The 22680-nt window shown below is 43.6% G+C and overlaps 2 protein-coding genes across 2 annotated transcripts in view; one reads left to right on the top strand and one right to left on the bottom strand.

Annotated features, from left to right (window-relative positions):
• The window catches only part of REPS2 (RALBP1 associated Eps domain containing 2), a 211682-nt gene that overhangs the window by 128933 nt on the left and 60069 nt on the right, over positions 1-22680 (bottom strand). Inside the window, exon 5 of the mRNA XM_068268694.1 lies at positions 9860-9960. Within this exon, the coding sequence (XP_068124795.1) occupies positions 9860-9960 (101 nt within the window). The remainder of the gene's footprint in view (positions 1-9859; positions 9961-22680) is intronic.
• LOC137546355 (uroplakin-3b-like protein 1) overlaps positions 14924-22680 on the top strand; it is a 162952-nt gene continuing 155195 nt past the window's right edge. The window contains exon 1 of the mRNA XM_068268697.1: positions 14924-15000. Coding sequence (XP_068124798.1) covers positions 14982-15000 — 19 coding nt within the window. The 5' untranslated portion in view covers positions 14924-14981. The remainder of the gene's footprint in view (positions 15001-22680) is intronic.

The following is a 22680-nucleotide window of genomic DNA, read 5'->3' as shown; positions in this document are numbered from 1 at the left end:
GCTATGTAATAATAAATCCATTCTGTGCACAGCTATGGTGAAAAATTATCTACTGCCTCCAAGCACAGAGCAAAAATGAAACAGCCAATGTTCATGTTATGGTTATCATTCAATAAAAATTATGACATAATTATTTTTAAAGGTGCCAATTGCTACTTACAGACCATTGCTAAATAGTCAGCAATAGCAGCATGGCCATAGAAAACAAAAAAGAAATCATCCGCATGTAACTCTGTTCTACAATAACCTTGTTCTGCTCCTGATGCAAAAGATTCCCTTTGAAGAATGAACCTACGATGAAAGAAATATCAGAGCTGGTTGTCACAGCCATCCTTTTATTTCACAACTGATCAGGAACAAGCATTCAGCCAGTCCAATAATTACTTATGGCTGTCATTTATGTATACCCCACCATTAATAAGCTGCATATATGAGCTAGAGACCCCCAGAAAAGCACAATATTGGCTTACAGCAAAACTCAAGTTTCCCCCATCCTGTGTAGTCCAGAGTCAGTACTTGTATGATTATTCTTACAGTGCTCTTATGTAAGCAATGCAAAGAGACTGGGTAATCACATGACTGGATCCACCATATTTCATGCACAGCTCAGCACTGTGTATTGTATGTTAATGATTCAACCCAAAATCTCTTGCTTGGAATGCCATAGCATTCATAGCTATGAAATGAAGACACTTGTTCAATTGGGCTCAGAACACATTCTCTGTTTAATGCACTGCAGTGGCTTAGAGCACCCCAACTACATACAGATCAATAATTAAGGTTGAATTGTGCAACGCAACTGCTGTGAGCTTGACATTCCTGGCTCAACCGGGCAAGTGCACTTGAGAAAGAGTACTTCAGCCTAAAATGTTGAGCTCAATAGAGTTCTGCTGCTGTAAGCTATGGCATTGGCAATGCAATACATTTGGTTATTTGTCCTGAACTCAGTTGACCAGGTAGCTTCACTGTGCTCTAAGGAATTTCCAGACTCCTCCTTTGACGTGAATGAGCTGTGCATCATTAGCAATAATTCATTTCCAGAAAGGGAAGACATTAGCTGAAAGTCTTGGGCTTCACCTATGTTGGTTTCTCCAGTACAATAAAAGTAAGGAAAAAGTACTGACTCTGGATTGTAGAGGCTCTGTCTGAGCAGTCTTAATACCTTTGCTCAGCCATTGGATTAAAAAAATGTTCAAGTGACCAGCTAAACATTTCCTTGCAATATGAAAAAAAAACAATCAGGGCTATAGCTGACATATTTGGTGCCCTGGGCAAAACACAATACAGTCACCCCCTCACCTTTGCTACTAGGACATTAAAGGGACTCAGAGCAGTGCAAAAACTATGGAAAGATGCATATCATTTTAAAGCTCTCTTTCTCCTCTTTCCAATGATATATAAACCGCCACCCTACGCCTTTTAGTTTTCGCTATTTTCGCGATTGAAATTGCCACGGCCGCGATTTGGATCGCGAAAACAGAGAAAACTAAAAGGTGTAGGGCGATGATTTAGGGGTCGTCAGAAAGAGGAGAAAGAGAGCTTTAAAATGATATCCATCTTTCCATAGTTACATTGTATTACACACAGGGCGACTTTTTCTCAAAGTCAGCAGCTCCATTCAGCAAGATGGAAAGATGGATATCATTTTAAAGCTCTCTTTCTCCTCTTTCTGACGATCCCTAAATCGTTGCCCTATGCCTTTTAGTTTTCTCTATTTTCGATCGAATTCTCAGCCGCGGCAATTTCAATCGCGAAAATAGCGAAAACTAAAAGGCGTAGGGCGGCGATTTATATAACATTGGACAGAGGAGAAGGGGAGCTTTAAAATGATATGCATCTTTCCATAGTTTCTGTACTGCTCGGAGTCCCTTTAAATAATCATAACTTTATTAGTGTTTCAACATATACAGTACAAAGTTGAATATTGCTATCCAGAGGTGTTGACAGAGCCCACAAATTATATATTTAATCATAATATCTAATCAAGTCACTCTTGTTATATCAATATGGGACTGGCTAGATGAAAATGTATAACTTGTAAGTTTTTCCACTTTACTCAGGCTAGAGGTCCATCCCATACCTTCTGTTGTGTATTCATAAGCTATATATAAACAGTTATGTAAAGCAAAGTGTTTTTCACATTTCTATTTGGAATTGTCTTAAGCAGATGGCACCCTAAGCAACTGCCTGGTTTGCCTGTGTCAAAACATGGCCGTGCTGAGGACAATATCAGGTAAAACACAGCTGGGAGTGCCGGAAAATCTCAACTGCATCAGTGGTGAGTTGAGTGTAATAAATATTTGTTGGTTGCTATGGGCAACAACACTACCATTCGACACCATATCACAGGAAGTGTGATAACTTGACACTCATCACAGCAAACAGCATAGGAGATAGAACTTCTTAGACATCGTCAAAGGTTCAAGAGTTTATTTGTAAAACAAATACCGGTATACAGATGTGTTCATCAGCAATCTTATATCTTTGTTTCATGTTAACCTCGGCAAAGCAAACGGTCTGTAGAATCTTATGCGTTCCATGCAGACTTGGTCTATCCCTAGTGACGAGAGATCAGGCGGCTTTCTCTTTGTTACATCTATGCTAGTTGCACTTTGGCATATATACAGCATACAGTTACGGAAAGTTACAAGAAGCAAGTCAGCAGAAGTAGAAAGAAGTGCCCTCAGGAGCCCATGTTCACTATTCTTATACTAACCTCTAAAGAGTTAAATGTGACATCATCCCGCAGGGATGATCTAGTACCCATCGCATGCAATTGGCTGATAATAGCATGTGATGGATGCCCTATCTGCGCCTGCTCCGATGGGACAAGCCAAATATGGCGTTTGCTCTCTTATTACCCAGAAATAGGGGAAAATGTTCTCTGGCTATTGTTTACCTTTAGGAAATATGAAAACATTCGATGTTTACAGTAAAGATGCCTGGCAGTCTGTACATCTGTGGACAGACAAGCACTCTGGCCTTGGGCTGGCCTTGTGTGAGACACAAGACCATGTTCCACAGTGCTTCTAGAAATGCTCCTTAAAGGGAGACTCTCTGCAAGTCAAGTCTTTTAACTAACCTCAGTTAAAGTAACTGAGGCCTAGGAATTCAAGCATATCATACTTCAATTCTAACTTTGAGCATCTAGCAGTATAAATCATTCTTAGTTGAAGGTACTAACAATTTTGATTAGACCTCTGATAAAATCCTACACAGTCCCAAAATGTTTTCAAACGGAGGTGTGCAGTACAGGCAGGGAGCAGTACTGTTCCAAGATGGCCAGCACACCTTTATTGGTTCAACTAGGCTTTATTAAAATATCAACTATATTAACAAGCCCAATAAATACACATACCCTCTCTAATGACATCACATTGGCATCTACCACCCACCAAATCATCATGATCAGTCATGCAAGTGCCATTAATTATAAAAAATAAATACAATTAACTCACCTCTAACTGTATCATAAAAAGTTAATTGCAAGGCACCTCCTGTGTCAGTGGCCACCAATGCCCAAAAAAACAATTCTAGTGTGATGGGTGTGGCACGCAGGATGTAATACCCATATCCACCAATAAGTGTGCTGAGGGTTTCAGCCAATGAAAACAATGTGTGAAAACAGCATGGACACCCTAAATTCGTAACACTGAACACAACAAAATAGCAACTGTTAGCCACAAATAAGTAAATCAAGTACAAATCAAGTACCACCAGGAGGGCTCAGTAATTGCTCTAAACACATGAATACATACATATAGAGATGCAGCTCAAGGCAAGAAGAAAACCAGAGATAAATATTGTGCAGGAAATAATAGAGGTTAATATAATGACATGATATTGACCGATGTTAGGGTATACAGCTAAATACACAAGATAGTCAAAACATCCATAATAAAGATCACCACCTGTCTCAAATAAAGCATCTATTCAGGCCTCTTGGATATACAGTGTTTAGATTATCCAAAAGGCCTGATAAAATCTGGAGTGAGCTGAGGTTTCAATGTGATGCTTATCACTTGGTATTTTCATCTGGGAGTGCCATGAGTAGGAATATTCTACTATCTAGCATAACACTTAGGCTTGTACACATGCTAGCATGTGACAGCAGCGCCTGACCACCCTCGATGCCTTGGCTGGTGACCAACCAAGATAGATCGACTCAGCCTACCACATTGTTCTACATAGCAACAGAATGCATTGCTAGCCTGTCGCCAGAGGGATCGAGTCCCCAATCCCTCTCTAACGACATACGTGTGTAAGAGGCTTAAGACATAGATGTCAAACTCAAGGTCCATCGGCCGGATCTATCATTTTATGTGGCTCTCAAGAGCTTCAAAGATGTGTCTGTAAGTGATTGCTCCTCTCGGCCTCAGTATGGTCTGAGGCGGCGACAGAGGTAGTGTCAGCTGACAGGATAGTCAGCTGACACTTGGGCAGGGGTTTTATTTAAATAATATAAAAAAATGGTTGCTGACCCTGCCTGGGATTGAACCCTGGTCTCCCAAGTCAGAGGCGATGCCCTTGACCAGTATGCTATGGCTGACACACAGTCAGGATGTTTTGCTGGTAAGCTGACTGGTTAGGCAGCTGACATGTATTGCTACCCGTGTCAGCTGATCTCTCTCAGCTGACACTTAAACAGGATTATTGTCTCTGTGTGATTGGCTGCTGTGTGCATGTGGCCAGCCACTGATTGGTTGCATGAAGTATTTAAACCTGCTGAGTGCTTTCTGTCATTGCCCGTGATAGCTTTGGCTGTGTGCTTCTGCTGGGTGTGATATTGCTGTTATTGGATTACCTGTGTACCGACCTTGCCTGGAAACCGACCTCTCTCTGATCGCTGCTTGTACTGACCTTGCCTGGAATTTGACTACCCTTTGCCTGCCGCCTGTACTGACCCCGGATTGCCTGACCTTGGTTTTGCCTTCTTTTTACTTCTGGTTATACGTGGATGACCTCGGATTGTTACTGGACTTTGCTTCTCCTGTTAAGTTCTGGTGAGTTACATAATTCACTCTACGATCAGTTCCTATACCTTGCACCTACAAGGCCTGGGTGTAACCGAAGTCGGGCAGGTGTTATTTCCTCACCTCCCGTTCAAGCGGGGACGCGCCACATAGGGTGAAGAAGGTGGTGTTACATTGGGGCATAGGAACTAAACTGTGAACTGATAACTTGCCAAGCCTGACAGTGTCATTTGAAGAAGTAAAAGAAAGGAGGAAATTGAGAGAACCAACCTGTGCTGTATACTTATGCATGCACCTGTGGCATCTAACGTGTCCATGGAAACAATGAACAATAGCAGATGTATGTATGCACATGCACCCTCCTCATCTCCTGTTGTAATTGGCCATATAGAGATGGGGACAGGTCTACAATGGGTGTACATTTGCAGCACGTGTTGAAAATAATAGTGTCTTTGCCCTTCCTGTCCATACCTCCAGGAAGCATTTTTTAAACCAAACAGCTCCAAATAGAGCTGACTGCCACCTGTATCACCCACTGGCCTGGGAATCCTACTATACAAATGTAACTTCCAGTTTCCTATAAGCATATTTGTGGAATAAAGTATACAGCCCATGTTGGTGCTCTCAAGTTCCTCCTTTCTTTTACTGCAGATAACAGCACACTGTCTACCTATCCAGAGCAGCACACCAATGCAGAGGCCACATTCAGATATTGCATCTGAAGTTCTTATGGTGCTCATTGAAGACTTCCCTTGTTAAGTTGAAACAAACAATTGGGCCCGCATAACCAAAGCAGCGCCCCTGTAACTGCAATAACATGTGTTACGCTAATAGGGTAAAGTATGCTGCCCCCTTGCCGTTACTACCAGTAAAATTACCACGCACTCCTTGCACACAGCAATTGTACTGTTGCTTCGTGCATCAGGCCCATTGAGTCTGGCTTCATGCACTCAACTGTATCATTCTAAAACCATGCTACTCACAATCTAGGGGATGACGGATCCATTCTGTCTTGGCTCAGATCTTCTGAATTAGAATCAGATTCACATTTTCTCAACTAAGTAAATCCCACTTTCGAGGAATATGACTTGGCAGTTGTTCAATGATCACAGACAATGCAACAATCAAACAAGCAATCGAGAAATTGCTGATTGCATGTAAGGCATTCAATTTAGAAGTGCTCAGCCCTGTTGTATGTTGCTATTGTTTACTGCTATTCCAGCAGTTGCAGAATAGTGCAGATGAGATTTGTGCAGTTCACCATTAAGCAGGGCTACCACCCAGGGAAAGGAATTGTCTCTGCACCTGGAAGTTTGTATTTAAAAAATGTAATACTTCTGAAGGAAGGACCTGGAAGAATGAGAGCGTTCATTGGGGTTAACTTTTTTCTTTGCATCTGCTATTGTAAAGGTTCTGTAGGAAGGGCCAGCTGTAATCAGTGATCTTTCTGTTTATTGTATGCTGCACTTAAAATTCACCTTATTTTGTACTGTGCAAGCCAAACCAGATAAAAACTGAAAATGTGATGACTGAATATAACTGTACCAATACTTTTTAGTATGCGAGGCGAACACAGGCATTACAGCGCAGGAGATTTGGGTGCAGCAGACACCACCATAGACCGTAATAGGCATTACGATTATAGTGGCGCACAGTGAGTAATTTCGGTGCCGTCAGAAGACGGAGCTGAAGTTACTTTTAAAACACTGTAATTTGGCCGCCAGCAAAAGCTGACAGCCGAATTACATCATTTCCCACCATCCACGTGAACCTGGATGGGGAATAGTAATTAACGCTGCCAATCCTTGTGCAGGAGCAAGGTAAGCCGTATATTGGCTGTATCCTGTGCTCAAGTCTCCCGGCGGTGATTTGATTCGTACACATGCCAGTCACTAGAAACTACTGATCACTACCCGCCCGTCATTGGTATTTGCCTGTCACTGATATTATATAGTGAAATTATTTACCTCAGAAGAAGCTCATTTTGAGTGAAATGGACGTCAGGCAGAGCCAGTGCCCTGCACCGACCGCTTCCCCCTCCCCCATCCAGCAGGTATTTTACATGCACCACTACGTTTGTCTGTACCAATGTATTTTGATATGGAATAAAGCAATTGAATAGCTGAAGTAGTGCCAGATACTTTCGCTCTCCTTCATTTACTCTCCTGAGCACACGTCATGCTTTATGCTTGATGTAGCCATGCACTGGAAGCCGTCAGCCTGAATGGTAGTGCTGGTTTTCTGTTTCTTCATTGTCTGCTGATATTAACTGTGTATTTGTTAGCACTATCTTCATGTCATTGCTATCTGCATATCATTGATATTATACTGCATGCTTACTATTGTTAATATCTCCCTGTAATTGATATCTGCATTTTGTTGGTGTTACCTGCTTGTCATCAGTCATTTCTACATGTCTGTGATATCTGTGTATTTTGGTATTCTCTGATGGCCATAGCATTTGACAATTTTTCATGCATGTGATATCTGCATGTTATTATTAATATCTGTATATTATTGAAATTTGCATGTTATGCTTTATTAGTAAAACACATTTTTGTGAGTTTTTTTCCATTTTTACTAGTCTATATCTTGTCCTTTCGGAGGATGTCTGACTTTGTGACATAAAAAGCAATGATTCTTGCTTGTGGCCCAAATAATATGAAACACAGTGGATGGTAGAAGCAAGTGTGTATCATTAATACAATGGTTACTGCATGTTATCTCGTATTCATGTACAATATGCTGTGGCCCCGGCAACCTTCTACCATTCTGTGCCACACACCTATCCCTTATTTGGGGTTACAGATCTTCCTGGACCTTTCAAAATGCAGCTGTGGGAGACTATAAACCCAAGTAATGTGAATGACTCCGCTTAGGTAACAGCTGATCCATTACTGATTAAAGGAAAGTGCTAGGAGCATGTTTTCCTGAAACCTACACTCACTTCCACTGTCTCCAGAGCAAGAAGATCAGGCGTGTTGCCATTTGCCCAAGAACAAAACTGTCCCACTTCACAACTGTAAGCAGACTTATCCTTATGACTACTGAATCTGGCTAGTGTGGTGTCATTTGCAAATCTTTACACATAGGTGCATAATGGGATAGATTGGGCACACCCCTGAGGACCTCCAGTGCTGAGTTTGAGAAGTGCCTCCCTAGTCCAACCTGCTGTCTCCCATCAGTCAAGAAATGACATGCGTTTAGAGTCAGGTATACAGCCAAACAGGAAAGCTTGCTGAGTAACAATGCAGTGCTGATATGCTGAGGAGATGGAATGGCTGGTTAATGATATAAAGAAAGCATAAAAAAGAGGGTTTTTTTCCAGCAATGGAAAGGGCTTTATTTCTGTTTCTCCAAGTTGTATTCTCCTTTTGTTATGTGACCCATTTGCATGCAAACAGTACTTGGTAGAGTTTTTCTTTAAAGAACTCACAGGGAATGATTTAATAAAGGGGATATGTGGTTAAGATTTCACTGCAATCACTCCAGTCATTTAAATTATCTTCAAAGAAGAACAGACACTTGTAAAGTGCCAATGGATCTTTCAAGTGATCATTGTGAAACATCAGTGCGGTTCAGTACATTTCTCCTTCAGTAAATCACCAACATGGCACTGCTCAAAGATGACATTATTGACATATCTGAAATTATTTCATACGCATAGTCATTTTCCAAGAGATGGATAACCTCGTTTCCAGAGCAAGGTCTATATTTCCCATATTTGCTAGCTCCCAAGGTACGCATCTTCATTAAGTCTGTTCATTTCCTTAATGTTACACCAAGCTTTGTTCACTGTGTGGTGTCATATAGCCAGACAGATGCAGAAGTCATTGAGAAGGTTCTAAAGCTGTCTGGCTTCTCATTTCTCTGCCTGAAGCAGTACTATGTTGCAGTGTTAGTAAATAAGTCAGTGCAGTGCAAGTGACAGGAAAAATCTACCTCTCTGTGGCTTTCTACTGATCTACAGTATAAGTGAGAATTGTTCTTGTAATTTAATACAAACGCCTTTCAGATTCATTCTATTTTTGAGATTTCAGTATAAAATCATCAGTATGTGCACTGTGATAAAATAAAAAAAACGAACTGACTGTTTTTTCCCCAAAAATGTTACTGTATATATTTGAATAAACAAAAACCATCATAAATGATAGACAAGAGGGAAGATGATGAATGTAACATATCTGAATAAATAAATGGCACTATAGAACAGATTTCAAAGGGCTTCTTACATGTTTGAGTCAGAATAGCTTGCTTTTGCTGAATTTCATGATCTTATCACAAAACATGATAGGAATAAAGCCAGGAACCCTTTCCGTTAAATATAATAATATACAGTATGTGCAGAATCCGTCCTAGAGGTATCTTTGCACTGCTCAGAAGAAAAATCAAAATCTGTCTATAAATGTGTTTTTTTGAAGGACTAAGCTACACGTATTGGCTTACTGCAGAGTATGAGACTTCATTAGGAAAAAATAACTTTATTAATGCTTTTCCGTTTCTCACATGTGTTCTGCAGATGCCCGATACAGTTAAACATATTAATGATAGCAGGCAGAGGTGATGGATGTCCTGCTAGTTCCTGATACAAGCCTATGGAAAATGCCAGCAGCTGCAATTTATACATTGTGCCATCCTTCCCTGTAATCTTATTGTAAGATGAACATTGTATAGAGGCTAGTAAATATTTATAATGGTGGATTCTAGGAAAACTAAAGCAGGAAGAAAAAAAATCCAGGTGCTGCCGTTTCACCAGAGCCAACTGTAGTGACAGCCGAGGACCCTTATAAAATATATATGTGTGCAATACATGCCTTACCTGCAAGGCTGGATTGCTCTAGCGTATTTTGCAGATACCATTTGCCCATTGCCTGATGTGTCCTTACCCGGCTGAGAGAGGGCTGCAGAGGTGTAGGTTGGCTTCCATAGTTCAGCGGCAACTGTCCATCCTGCTGAAGTAGTGCAGGGTGTCTAGTCTCATACGCTGCTGCAGAAAGGGAATAATAAAGGAGAATCGGTCATGTGACTCACAGGCTGCTGTTGCATGGTTACAAGCTCCAAGTGGTAATTAACTGAATTTAAAGCAATACCAGGCTGCTAAAAGTCACTTAACCAGTTCACTGCTGCCAACAACGCATGTTCCTTTTATAAAGCCTATCAGTAGAAACCATAAGCTACCTGATGGCAAAGATTACTGTGATGTTCATAAGCAGAAGGGAGAGACACTCTCCAGACTCCATCTACTGTGCTGCCTATATGTATCTAGGCTTTTCTAAACGAATGAATGATTTATTATCCCAGTCAGATAAATATGAGGCATGTTCGATGTATAAAAATCTATCTTTCACCAAATGAAAATATACACCGATGGTTGCTAGGAAGAATACCATAAAATTCAATTATTTAAGATGGCATTACTTATATGTAGGGTGCTTAATAAGCTCACTGTAAGTTCACAGATAAGCTAGTAACCCATCTGGTTTATAAGCATAAAGTGTTATAGTTCATAACATTCAGGCTAATAAAAATAATAATTTTTATTATTATATTTCTTAAAGAATCAGTAACATGTAAAATATTTGTACATATAAGACATATACTTCTCCCAAAGAAAAATGCAGTACTGTATATATTACTTTTTTTGGGGGTACTTTTGTATCACCGTTGGGAAAGGGGGTTGTGGGTTAGTGTTAGCAAATGGAGAGGGGGAGGTTAGTGTGAGGCAGAGGCCAGGGTCGAAGGTTAATCTGAGGCAGAGACCAGGGGGAAGGTTAGTGTGAGGCAGAGGCCAGAGTGGAAGCTTAGTGTGAGGCAGAGACCAGGGTGGAAGGTTAGTCTGAGGCAGAGACCAGGGGGAAGATTAGTGTGAGGAAGAGGCCAGGAGGAAGGTTAGTGTGAGGAAGAGGCCAGGAGGAAGGTTAGTGTGAAGCAGAGGCCAGAGTGGAAGGTTAGTTTGAGGCAGAGACCAGGGGGGATGTTAGTGTGAGGCAGAGGCCAGGGTGGAAGGTTAGTCTGAGGCAGAGACCAGGGTGGAAGGTTAGTGTGAGGCAGAGGCCAGGGAGAAGGTTAGTGTGAGGCAAAGGCCAGGGGGAAGGTTAGTGTGAGGCAGAGGCCAGGGGGGAGGTTAGTGTGAGGCAGAGGCCAGGGGGAAGGTTAGTGTGAGGTAAAGCCAGGGGGGAGGTTAGTGTGAGGCAGAGGCCAGAGTGAAAGGTTAGTGTGAGGCAGAGGCCAGGGTCAAAGGTTAGTCTGAGGCAGAGGCCGGGGGAAGTTTAGTGTGAGGAAGAGGCCAGGGGGAAGGTTAGTGTGAGGCAGAGGCCAGGGGAAGGTAAGTGTGAGGAAGAGGCCAGGGGGAAGGTTTGTGTGAGGCAGAGACGAGGGGGAAGGTTAGTTTGAGGCAGAGGCCAGGGGGAAGGTTAGTGTGAGGCAGAGGCCAGGGGGAAGGTTAGTGTGAGGTAAAGCCAGGGGGAAGGTTAGTGTGAGGTAGAGGAGAGGTGGAGGTTAGTGTGAGGCAAAGCCAGGGGGAAGGTTAGTGTGAGGCAGAGGTCGGGGGGGGGGCAAAGGTTAGGGTGAGGCACAGGCCAGGGGGAAGGTTTGTGTAAGGCAGAGGAGAGGTAAACTTCTGAAATTTTGACAAAGTACAATTTGTCACACACCAGGAAGACACTGCCCTTCTAACATCTACCCAACTCTGACCTACGCGTCTCCTCAGCCTCACACTAACTTTCTCTCTGGCCTCTGCCTCACATTAACTTGCCTTCTCTACAACGCCTAACACTAGCCTTCCCCTCTACAATGTCTGCCACTAACCTCCCCTTCTACAATGCCTAAAGGTGCTCACTAATGATACAACTAGAAAATCAATAAAAAAAAGCGCTCTGAGGAGAGATATAAATACAAGCAGCTCAGTCCCTACCAGGACAGGTCTCACCTGGATATTGTGAGCTGTTTGAAGTATCCAGCCAAAAGCGCATGTGTCCCCTTAAGACCAGTGAGCAGGGACTCCAGGCGGGCTCCGGCGACGATGGAGAGGGACATCAGCTGATGGAGTTGTTAAAAGCAGCTGTAGCAGTGGCGGGCAGCACAAGAGCGGCGCCTGTGCGTTACAGTTCCGCCACACGATGAGATGAAGGTGCAGACAATGTCTAGGTTGAGCCAGAAAACCCAGCCACATGTAATGATGTACCGAACAGGAGTGGTATAAATAAGAAAAAAGGGGGGGAGGTGTTATTGGCGTAAAAGGTGACCCGTTTCACGAGAGAACATCTCTTGTTTCTTTACACCATTAAAAAAAGCCAAAATAACGGCATTAACATTTATACAGGAAGAGGCAGTGGCATATTCTGAAATTAACCAATCAGTGTTGGTGGGTGGGTTGGCTCATCGTCGCCGGAGCCCATCTGGAGTGCCTGGTCCCAGGTCTTAAGGTGACACATACGCATTTCACTGGATACTTCAAACAGCCCACAATATCCAGGTGAGACCTGTCCTGGCAGGAACTGAGCCGCTTGTATTTATATCTCTCCTCAGAGCGCTCTTTTTTATTGATTTTCTAGTTGTATCTGTGGATCCTAGAGCTGCCTGAGACCACTTAGGAATTGCCAGATCACACTATCTGGGGAGCTATCCCTGTACACACTACTTAATGTGCACTAATGATACAATCTTGATTGTACAATCTTACCCATTCTATCGCCGGCGTACCTACCGGAGATGCGACCCCCTCAGCCGCAGGGGGGCCCGGGGCTGCTCTGGGGCCCGCTCACTGTGCGCGGGGGGAGCGCTGCTCTGGACCCCCCAGCAAGGTGCTCAACTGGCCGCAGCGTCTGATAGATGCTGCGCCAGTTCATTCCCCGCAGCCCCGCTCCAGCAGCCTGCATAGTCTCCGGCAGGCAGAGCAGGGCTACGGCAAGATGGCCGCCGAAGCCCTGTACTGGAGACTATTTGTGTCTCCAGTACAGGGCTTCGGCAGCCATCTTGCCGTAGCCCTGCACAGTGCCTGTCAGCGCGGGAGATGTGCTGCAGTGCACAGGAGGATCGTCGGGGAGCTGAGAGGCCTGGAGAGACTCCTGACAGGTAAGGAATGTTTTTTTACAGGGGCATTTTTTTTCTGGTGTCTGCTGCCCACATTAGGATTTTCTGGTGAATGCTGCCCACATTACGATATTCTGGTGTCTGCTGCCCACATTACGATTTTCTGGTGTCTGCTGCCCACATTACGATTTTCTGGTGACTGCTGCCCACATTGCGATTTTCTGGTGAACTCTGCCCACGTTACGATTGTCTGGTGAATGCTGTCCACGTTACGATTTTCTGGTGAACTCTGTCCACATTACGATTTTCTGGCCCACATTACGATATTGTGGTGAACGCAGTGCCCACATTACGATTGTCTGGTGAATGCTGTCCACGTTACAATTTTCTGGTGACTGGTGTCCACGTTACAATTTTCTGGTGACTGCTGCCCACGTTACAATTCTCTGGTGACTGCTGCCCACGTTACAATTTTCTGGTAACTGCTGCCCACATTACGATTTTCTGGTGAACTCTGCCCACATTATGATTTTCTGGCCCACATTACGATTTTCTGGTGAACTCTGCCCACATTACGATTGTCTGGTAAAATGCTGCCCACTTTACAATTAATTTACAGCGAAACGCTGCCCCATTACGATTATTTGGCACCTATGGGGGGGGCCCCATCCAAATATTCGCAGGGGGGCCCAGTGATTTCTAGTTACGCCCCTGCATTCTATGTATTATGATGTACTACCTAAAGTACCCATACAAAATATCTTTGTAAGAAGCAATTAGGTTCTTGCAATGTAGAATCCCTCATTTACATTAGAGAACCATTATTTCATCAAGAAGTCTATACTCAGAGTTCTCCCTTAAAGAGAACCTGTACTGAGTAAAATTATTTAAAATAAACACATGAGGTAACTTCAAATGAATATTACATAGTTACCTTGCCATTAGTTCCTCTCAGAAACTCACCATTTTCTCCTTACAGTGATCCCTTCCAGTTCTGACAACATTTTGTCAGAACTGAAATATATCAGTTGCTGTCAGTTATAGCTGAGAGGAAAACTGATGTGTCCATGTTTCCCCATGGCTCAAGTGGGCGATGTTACAGTTTAACTGTGTGCTAACCAGAAAGCTGTTGTGGAGTAATGTCCTTTTTCAAAATGGAGGACAGAGAATTACATTGATCACAGCTGACAAACAGGACGCGGGAGAGGAGAAAGCGATTGAGGAGTAGACTACACGGGAGGTAAGTATGACTTGTAATTTTCAGTTCAGGTTTTCTTTAAAACACAGAGAAATATAATACTGAGGATTTTTAATGGTACATCATGCTTTGGGGAAGGCCATTGAGATTTATCTGCTTAAATGTACAGACAGACAGGCTCTGGGACTGGCAAAGTATAAACAAAATCAACTGGATTCCAAAACACACGGATTCGTGGAATTGGGAGTACAAGTCACCGGAAGATCCCAACTTTGGTCCGGAGTCTTCACAGCCGCGTAGTGTGTCCTGTCAGTCACTTGCTCATGGAAGCCAATAGCGTGCTCCTAATGTGATTGACATGGACAACACACTCATGGCACACCCACAGTGTGACATCAGGAACTAACCCTTGCTGGACTGGAGATTTGTTTGTAAATAAAGGAAATGCCACGTTTACTGGGTATCTAACCTCTTGCTCTTTTTCTTTCCATCTTAACTTACCTATCTTTGCTGTAGGTTCTCTGCTTCACGTAGTTTAATAAAGGCAGAACCTAGGTCGGTTGCCTAGTGCTGACTTATGATTGCAATGTAATGCCGAGACCTGCAGTGAGATTCACATTCTTGCTTTGCTGATGTAACGAATATTGCAGACGATATACAGTATATGCACCTTGCATTTCTGTTTGATACAATAAAGTCTTAATGCCTCTGTGTGTTCAAGGTCTGTGAAAATCTGCTGAAAGGCTGTAAGAACTCCCAAGGTGATAAAGAAAAGAAGCATGGTCTGTGACGCACGAGGTACAGAAAAAATATAACAATATTCGACCAGTTTACCACTCTACTACATAGATGTGGTAAGATTGTATAATTATGGTTGTATCATTAATGGCACCCTTAACACTAACCTCCCCTTTGTGGTGGTGCCCTGCTAATGGAAAAGTACCATAGTTTCTGATGATGCTGGCAGTTACAAAATCTGACAGCTCTGACTGCTTTTGGATTAGTCAATCTCCTCACTGGTGATTCTCAGCATTTCTTATATTCTTTACACAAGCACTCCCTGAAATGTATCAAATATGCCAGCCAGCCTCCCTACATGTTTTCACACTATTTTGGTAGCTGAGCTGTGCAACTGCCTTTCAACAAATGCTTTTGTAAATAATCAAAGCCTCGAGAATTCACCATGAGGAGATGGAGGAGTCCAAAAGTTGAATTTGTCAGATTTTTACTACCTACTGTAAGTAACAGCAACATAAGAAAACAATAATTTATAGTATATTTTACTATGGGACAAAGTATGTATTTTACATTTTACAGCTTTTCAAGGTAAGCGTTCTTTAAAAAAGGATCAAAGTTCTATCAAGGTGAAGGCCATTTAGCTTGGCCTACTTGACTACTACAAACCTAATAACCACAAGCATAATAAGGCGAACTAATGAAATGGACATATAATAAACTATTAACACTGAGTGTACACTATTGTTATTAATACAATTCGGGGAACTTTGTTTGTACCGTTTCTATACTGTAAAAAAAAACAATAAAAATGTTTTACACAAAAATTATTAATACAACAAGGCAAAACAAACAAACTGTGAATCTTACAAACAAACCTTTACCAAAAGATCAGCCACAATAAGGGCCCTTTTCCATTGATAAAGTGATGCAAATGCGTCTACCTCGCCACATCGCATCACTTCCGCTGGCGTTTGTGTCACTTTACACATCGGGAGATGCGGAAGTGCATGGAGGGGACGGTGGGCTGCTGCGAGCAGATGCGGCTGCGTGAATCTGCAACATGCTGCAGATTCGCGGATCGCTCCACACACAATGCACGCAGGGAAAACTGTTCCATTGCCGTGCATTGGTTACAGGATACATGTGGCTACGTAGCTTCATCGCACCGCATTTAATGGAAACGGGCCCTTGCACAGTTGTTAATGGCAAATTTCTTCAGAGGAAATAATAACAAGTAACTTATGCCAAAATGAAAGATACAGGTCATGGGGTACAGAGTTGCACACCGTTACTTCAAGTTTCCTGGGTGCATAACCACAGTAGTGAGCCACACTACCATATCCAAACATGCAAAGTCCAAAGCAGGTTAGCACACCAGGTAGCATAGATTAGCTTTTATTCCATCAGTTTGTCAATGCTTTAAGGCTGACAGTTGTTTCAGGGCCACGTAGGGTCCCCTTCATCAAAGCACAGTAAAAGTCTATTACTGTGCTTTGATAAAGGGCAATCTATCCAGCTGCTTGTCTACCTGTGTGCTATTATTCTGTCACTTGGACTCTCTCATTGCCTTTCAGGTAGTGCTTTGAAGAACCATTCTTTTATTTTCTGTTAATCTCTACTGAAATTAATAAAGCTAACTCAGCATACGCATTACTGCTTTTAGGGCAGAAAACCATACAACAAACACTGATGAATGTATGTTTGGGTCAGGAGGATCTTCCAGTTCCGAAAAAGTAAAGTTCCGGTTTCAGAACTCAAGGAGTTCCATGTGGCAAACTGATCAATCACTCTCTAATGTGAATCGGATAATGATTGATCCCTTCCCCACTTAGTACCAGTGTTGCCAACCGCCCGTAACTTTACAGGCATACCGTAAATTTTGTTAGAAATTTAGCTGCCCGTGAATTCCGTAAGGAATTCAGCAGCGTCCGTAAGGACGGCCAAACGGCCGCCCTGTGAGCAGGAGGCTAGCAGCGCAGAGAAGAGGTAGAGCTGTGGGCACAGCGGGGAAGGGGGGACGTCTCCCTCCTCCTTCCCTCACCTTAGGGCTTCCCCTCCCTTGCTCTCCCCCTCCAGAACTAAGTCTTGTGTTGCGGCTGGTGAGAGAAGGAGGGGGGAGATGCCTCCCCTTCCCCACTGTGCCCACAGCTCTCCTTCTCTGTGCTGCTCCCCTCCTGCTGGGGGCACACCTGGCTACCTGTTATGGGGACATCTCTACCCCTGCCTACATATACTGGGGACATATACCCTGCCTACATATACTGGGGACATATATCCCTGACTACATATACTGGGACATATACCTCTGCCTACATATACTGGGGGCATATACCCCTGACTACATATACTGGGGACATATACCCCTGACTACATATACTGGGACATATACCTCTGCCTACATGTACTGGGGGCATATACCCCTGGCTACATATACTGGGCACATATACACCTGCCTACATATACTGGGGACATATACCCCTGCCTACATATACTGGTGACATATGCCCCTGACTACATATACTGGGCACATATGCCCCTGACTACATATACTGGGGACATATGCCCCTGACTACATATACTGGGGACATATACCCCTGCCTACATATACTGGGGACATATACCCCTGGCTACATTTACTGGGGACATATACCCCTGACTACATATACTGGGACATATACCCCTGACTACATATACTGGGCACATATACACCTGCCTACATATATTGGGGACATATACCCCTGGCTACATATACTGGGCACATATACACCTGCCTACATATACTGGGCACATATGCCCCTGACTACATATACTGGGGACATATACCCCTGCCTACATATACTGGAGACATATACCCCTGCCTACATATTCTGGGGACATATACCCCTGACTATATATACTGGGGACATATACCTCTGGCTATATATACTGGGCACATATACCCCTGCCTACATATACTGGGGACATATACCCCTGGCTTCATATACTGGGGACATATACCTCTGGCTACATATAATGGGCACATATACCCCTGACTACATATACTGGGCACATATACCACTGCCTATATATACTGGGGACATATACCTCTGCCTACATATACTGGGGACATATACCCCTGATTACATATACTGGGACATATACCTCTGCCTACATGTACTGGGGGCATATACCCCTGGCTACATATACTGGGCACATATACACCTGCCTACATATACTGGGGACATATACCCCTGCCTACATATACTGGGGACATATGCCCCTGACTACATATACTGGACACATATGCCCCTGACTACATATACTGGGGACATATGCCCCTGACTACATATACTGGGGACATATACCCCTGCCTACATATACTGGGGACATATACCCCTGGCTACATTTACTGGGGACATATACCCCTGACTACATATACTGGGACATATACCCCTTACTACATATACTGGGCACATATACACCTGCCTACATATACTGGGCACATATGCCCCTGACTACATATACTGGGGACATATACCCCTGCCTACATATACTGGAGACATATACCCCTGCCTACATATTCTGGGGACATATACCCCTGACTATATATACTGGGGACATATACCTCTGGCTATATATACTGGGCACATATACCCCTGCCTACATATACTGGGGACATATACCCCTGGCTTCATATACTGGGGACATATACCTCTGGCTACATATAATGGGCACATATACCCCTGACTACATATACTGGGCACATATACCACTGCCTATATATACTGGGGACATATACCTCTGCCTACATATACTGGGGACATATACCCCTGATTACATATACTGGGACATATACCTCTGCCTACATGTACTGGGGGCATATACCCCTGGCTACATATACTGGGCACATATACACCTGCCTACATATACTGGGGACATATACCCCTGCCTACATATACTGGGGACATATACCCCTGCCTACATATACTGGGGACATATGCCCCTGACTACATATACTGGGCACATATGCCCCTGACTACATATACTGGGGACATATGCCCCTGACTACATATACTGGGGACATATACCCCTGCCTACATATACTGGGGACATATACCCCTGGCTACATTTACTGGGGACATATACCCCTGACTACATATACTGGGACATATACCCCTTACTACATATACTGGGCACATATACACCTGCCTACATATACTGGGGACATATACCCCTGGCTACATATACTGGGCACATATACACCTGCCTACATATACTGGGGACATATACCCCTGCCTACATATACTGGGGACATATACTCCTGGCTACAAATACTGGGCACATATGCCCCTGACTACATATACTGGGGACATATACCCCTGCCTACATATACTGGGGACATATACCCCTGGCTACATTTACTGGGGACATATACCCCTGACTACATATACTGGGACATATACCCCTGACTCAGTGGCGTAGCTATGGAGCTGTGGGCCCCGATGCAAGTTTTACAATGGGGCCCCTCCAAGCACTCTCTACATAACAATTGATACGGCACGCCAAAACCTGCCAATGGCAACTACAGTGTCAGAGGTGCAAGAAGCGGATGGAGAACAGTTTGTTAATGATTACCACTATTCAAAGTATCTATAGAAGTGATTATTATGAGCACAGGACCAATAGAGAGCTAATACTGTAGTTGAGGAAGGACTTTTCGGGGCCCCTCTGGCCCAAGGGCCCCGATGCGGTCACTACCTCTGCACCCCCTATTGCTACGCCCCTGCCCTGACTACATATACTGGGCACATATACACCTGCCTACATATATTGGGGACATATACCCCTGCCTACATATACTGGGGACATATACCCCTGGCTACATATACTGGGCACATATACACCTGCCTACATATACTGGGGACATATACCCCTGCCTATATATACTGGGGACATATACCCCTGGCTACATATACTGGGCACATATGCCCCTGACTACATATACTGGGGACATATACCCCTGCCTACATATACTGGAGACACATACCCCTGCCTACATATTCTGGGGACATATACCCCTGACTATATATACTGGGGACATATACCTCTGGCTATATATACTGGGCACATATACCCCTGCCTACATATACTGGGGACATATACCCCTGGCTTCATATACTGGGGACATATACCTCTGGCTACATATAATGGGCACATATACCCCTGACTACATATACTGGGCACATATACCACTGCCTACATATACTGGGGACATATACCTCTGCCTACATATACTGGGGACATATACCCCTGACTACATATACTGGGACATATACCTCTGCCTACATGTACTGGGGGCATATACCCCTGGCTACATATACTGGGCACATATACACCTGCCTACATATACTGGGGACATATACCCCTGCCTACATATACTGGGGACATATGCCCCTGACTACATATACTGGGCACATATGCCCCTGACTACATATACTGGGGACATATGCCCCTGACTACATATACTGGGGACATATACCCCTGCCTACATATACTGGGGACATATACCCCTGGCTACATTTACTGGGGACATATACCCCTGACTACATATACTGGGACATATACCCCTGACTACATATACTGGGCACATATACACCTGCCTACATATACTGGGGACATATACCCCTGCCTACATATACTGGGGACATATACCCCTGGCTACATATTCTGGGCACATATACACCTGCCTACATATACTGGGGACATATACCCCTGCCTACATATACTGGGGACATATACTCCTGGCTACATATACTGGGCACATATGCCCCTGACTACATATACTGGGGACATATACCCCTGTCTACATATACTGGGGACATATACCCCTGCCTACATATTCTGGGGACATATATCCCTGACTATATATACTGGGGACATATACCTCTGGCTATATATACTGGGCACATATACCCCTGGCTTCATATACTGGAGACATATACCTCTGGCTACATATAATGGGCACATACTGTATACCCCTGACTAGATATACTGGGCACATATACCCCTGCCTACATATACTTGGGACATATACCTCTGGCTACATATACTGGGGACATATGTCCCTGACTATATATACTGGGCACATATACCTCTGGCTACATATACTGGGGACATATACCCCTGCCTACATATACTGGGCACATATACCCCTGGCTACCTGTTCTGGGGACATCTCTACCCCTGGCTACCTGTTCTGGGGACAACTCTACCCCTGGCTACCTGTTATGGGGACATCTATACCGCTGGCCACCTATTCAGGGGACACCTATAGACCTGGGGCTACCTATTTTTGGGGAACCACTGCTGTCAGATTAAGTGTATTTTGAGGAACTGCTGCCAGATTATGTGTATGTTGGGGGAATCGCTGCTGCCATATTACATCTATTTTTAGTGAACCACTGCCATATTATCTGTATTTTAGAAGAACCTCTGCCAGATTAAGTGGATTTTTGGTGAAATGCTGTAAGATTACATGTATTTTGGGGGAAGGGGGGGAAACACTATGGCAAAGCTTAAACTTCCCCGGCAGACCTTTTACAGCACTACTAAAATCATGTATATTTGGCCCCACCCATGGCCACGCCCACATTCTGTTGTGTGACCACGCCCATTTTTCGGCGCAGGGGATTTTGTCAGTAAAAACAATCTTTTTTCAGTAAATCTTTAGGTATTTGTCAGTAAAAAATAACATGAAAGGTTGGCAACACTGCTTAGTACATACGTGTTCAATGCAGTGCAAGGCTATGGCTTGTCAACAGACCATTCTCAAAATCAATGTAAATTTTCCATCCTGTCCACTCCATACTTCCAGTTGATTTTCAGGCCAAAATCATTTGAAACTCGATCCATCGGACATGTTGCAATTAGGGATGATCGGAAAGAGCAAATTCCATTCCGCCGGAAATCACGGATTCCGTCAGTGTTAAATTCCGTCGCTATGAAAATTCTGCCGGATTTGTACGAAATTCTGCAGAATTCCGGATTCCGTCGGAAAATTGAAATAATTGCTAAAGTTACCTTTTTTATCCTATATTATAGCCCATAGACCCTATTAACTGGTCCTTTTCCTTCCTCCCTTCCTTTCCGGGAGGAGGGTCTCATCTTCTAGGGAATTGTACTATTTCAAAAGCCAGCTTACATACCGTGGCTGGGAATTGAACCCAGGTCTGAGTGTGTGGTAAGTAACTCACTTAACCACTATACCACCAACAACATTACATGCTGAAGCCAGCCTAGCATGTACCATTATGATCAATCCAACAGAAAAATTAGCTTGCTTAATCCACGGAATTGTACTATTTCAAAAGCCAGCTTACATGCCATGGCTGGGAATTGAACCCAGGTCTCAGTGTGTGGTAGGTAACTCACTTAACCACTATACCACCAACAACACTACATGCTGAAGCCAGCCTACCATGTACCATTATGATCAATCCAAGAGAAAAATTAGCTTGCTTAAGGATTTGTAGCATGTCAAAAGCCAACTCACATTGGCCGGGAGTTGAACCCAGGTCTAGTGCTCGGTAGACTGCTATCCTAACCATTATACCACCAACACAACACACTACGGTATGTAAGCTGGCTTTTGAAATAGTAAAATTCCGTGGATTAAGCAAGCTAATTTTTCTCTTTGATATATCATAATGGTACATGCTAGGCTGGCTTCAGCATGTAGTGTTGTTGGTGGTATAGTGGTTA

This window comes from Hyperolius riggenbachi, chromosome 2, assembly GCF_040937935.1.
Source record: "Hyperolius riggenbachi isolate aHypRig1 chromosome 2, aHypRig1.pri, whole genome shotgun sequence".
NCBI classification, from domain to species: Eukaryota; Metazoa; Chordata; class Amphibia; order Anura; family Hyperoliidae; genus Hyperolius; species Hyperolius riggenbachi.
This window is presented reverse-complemented; position numbering and strand designations above follow the sequence as displayed.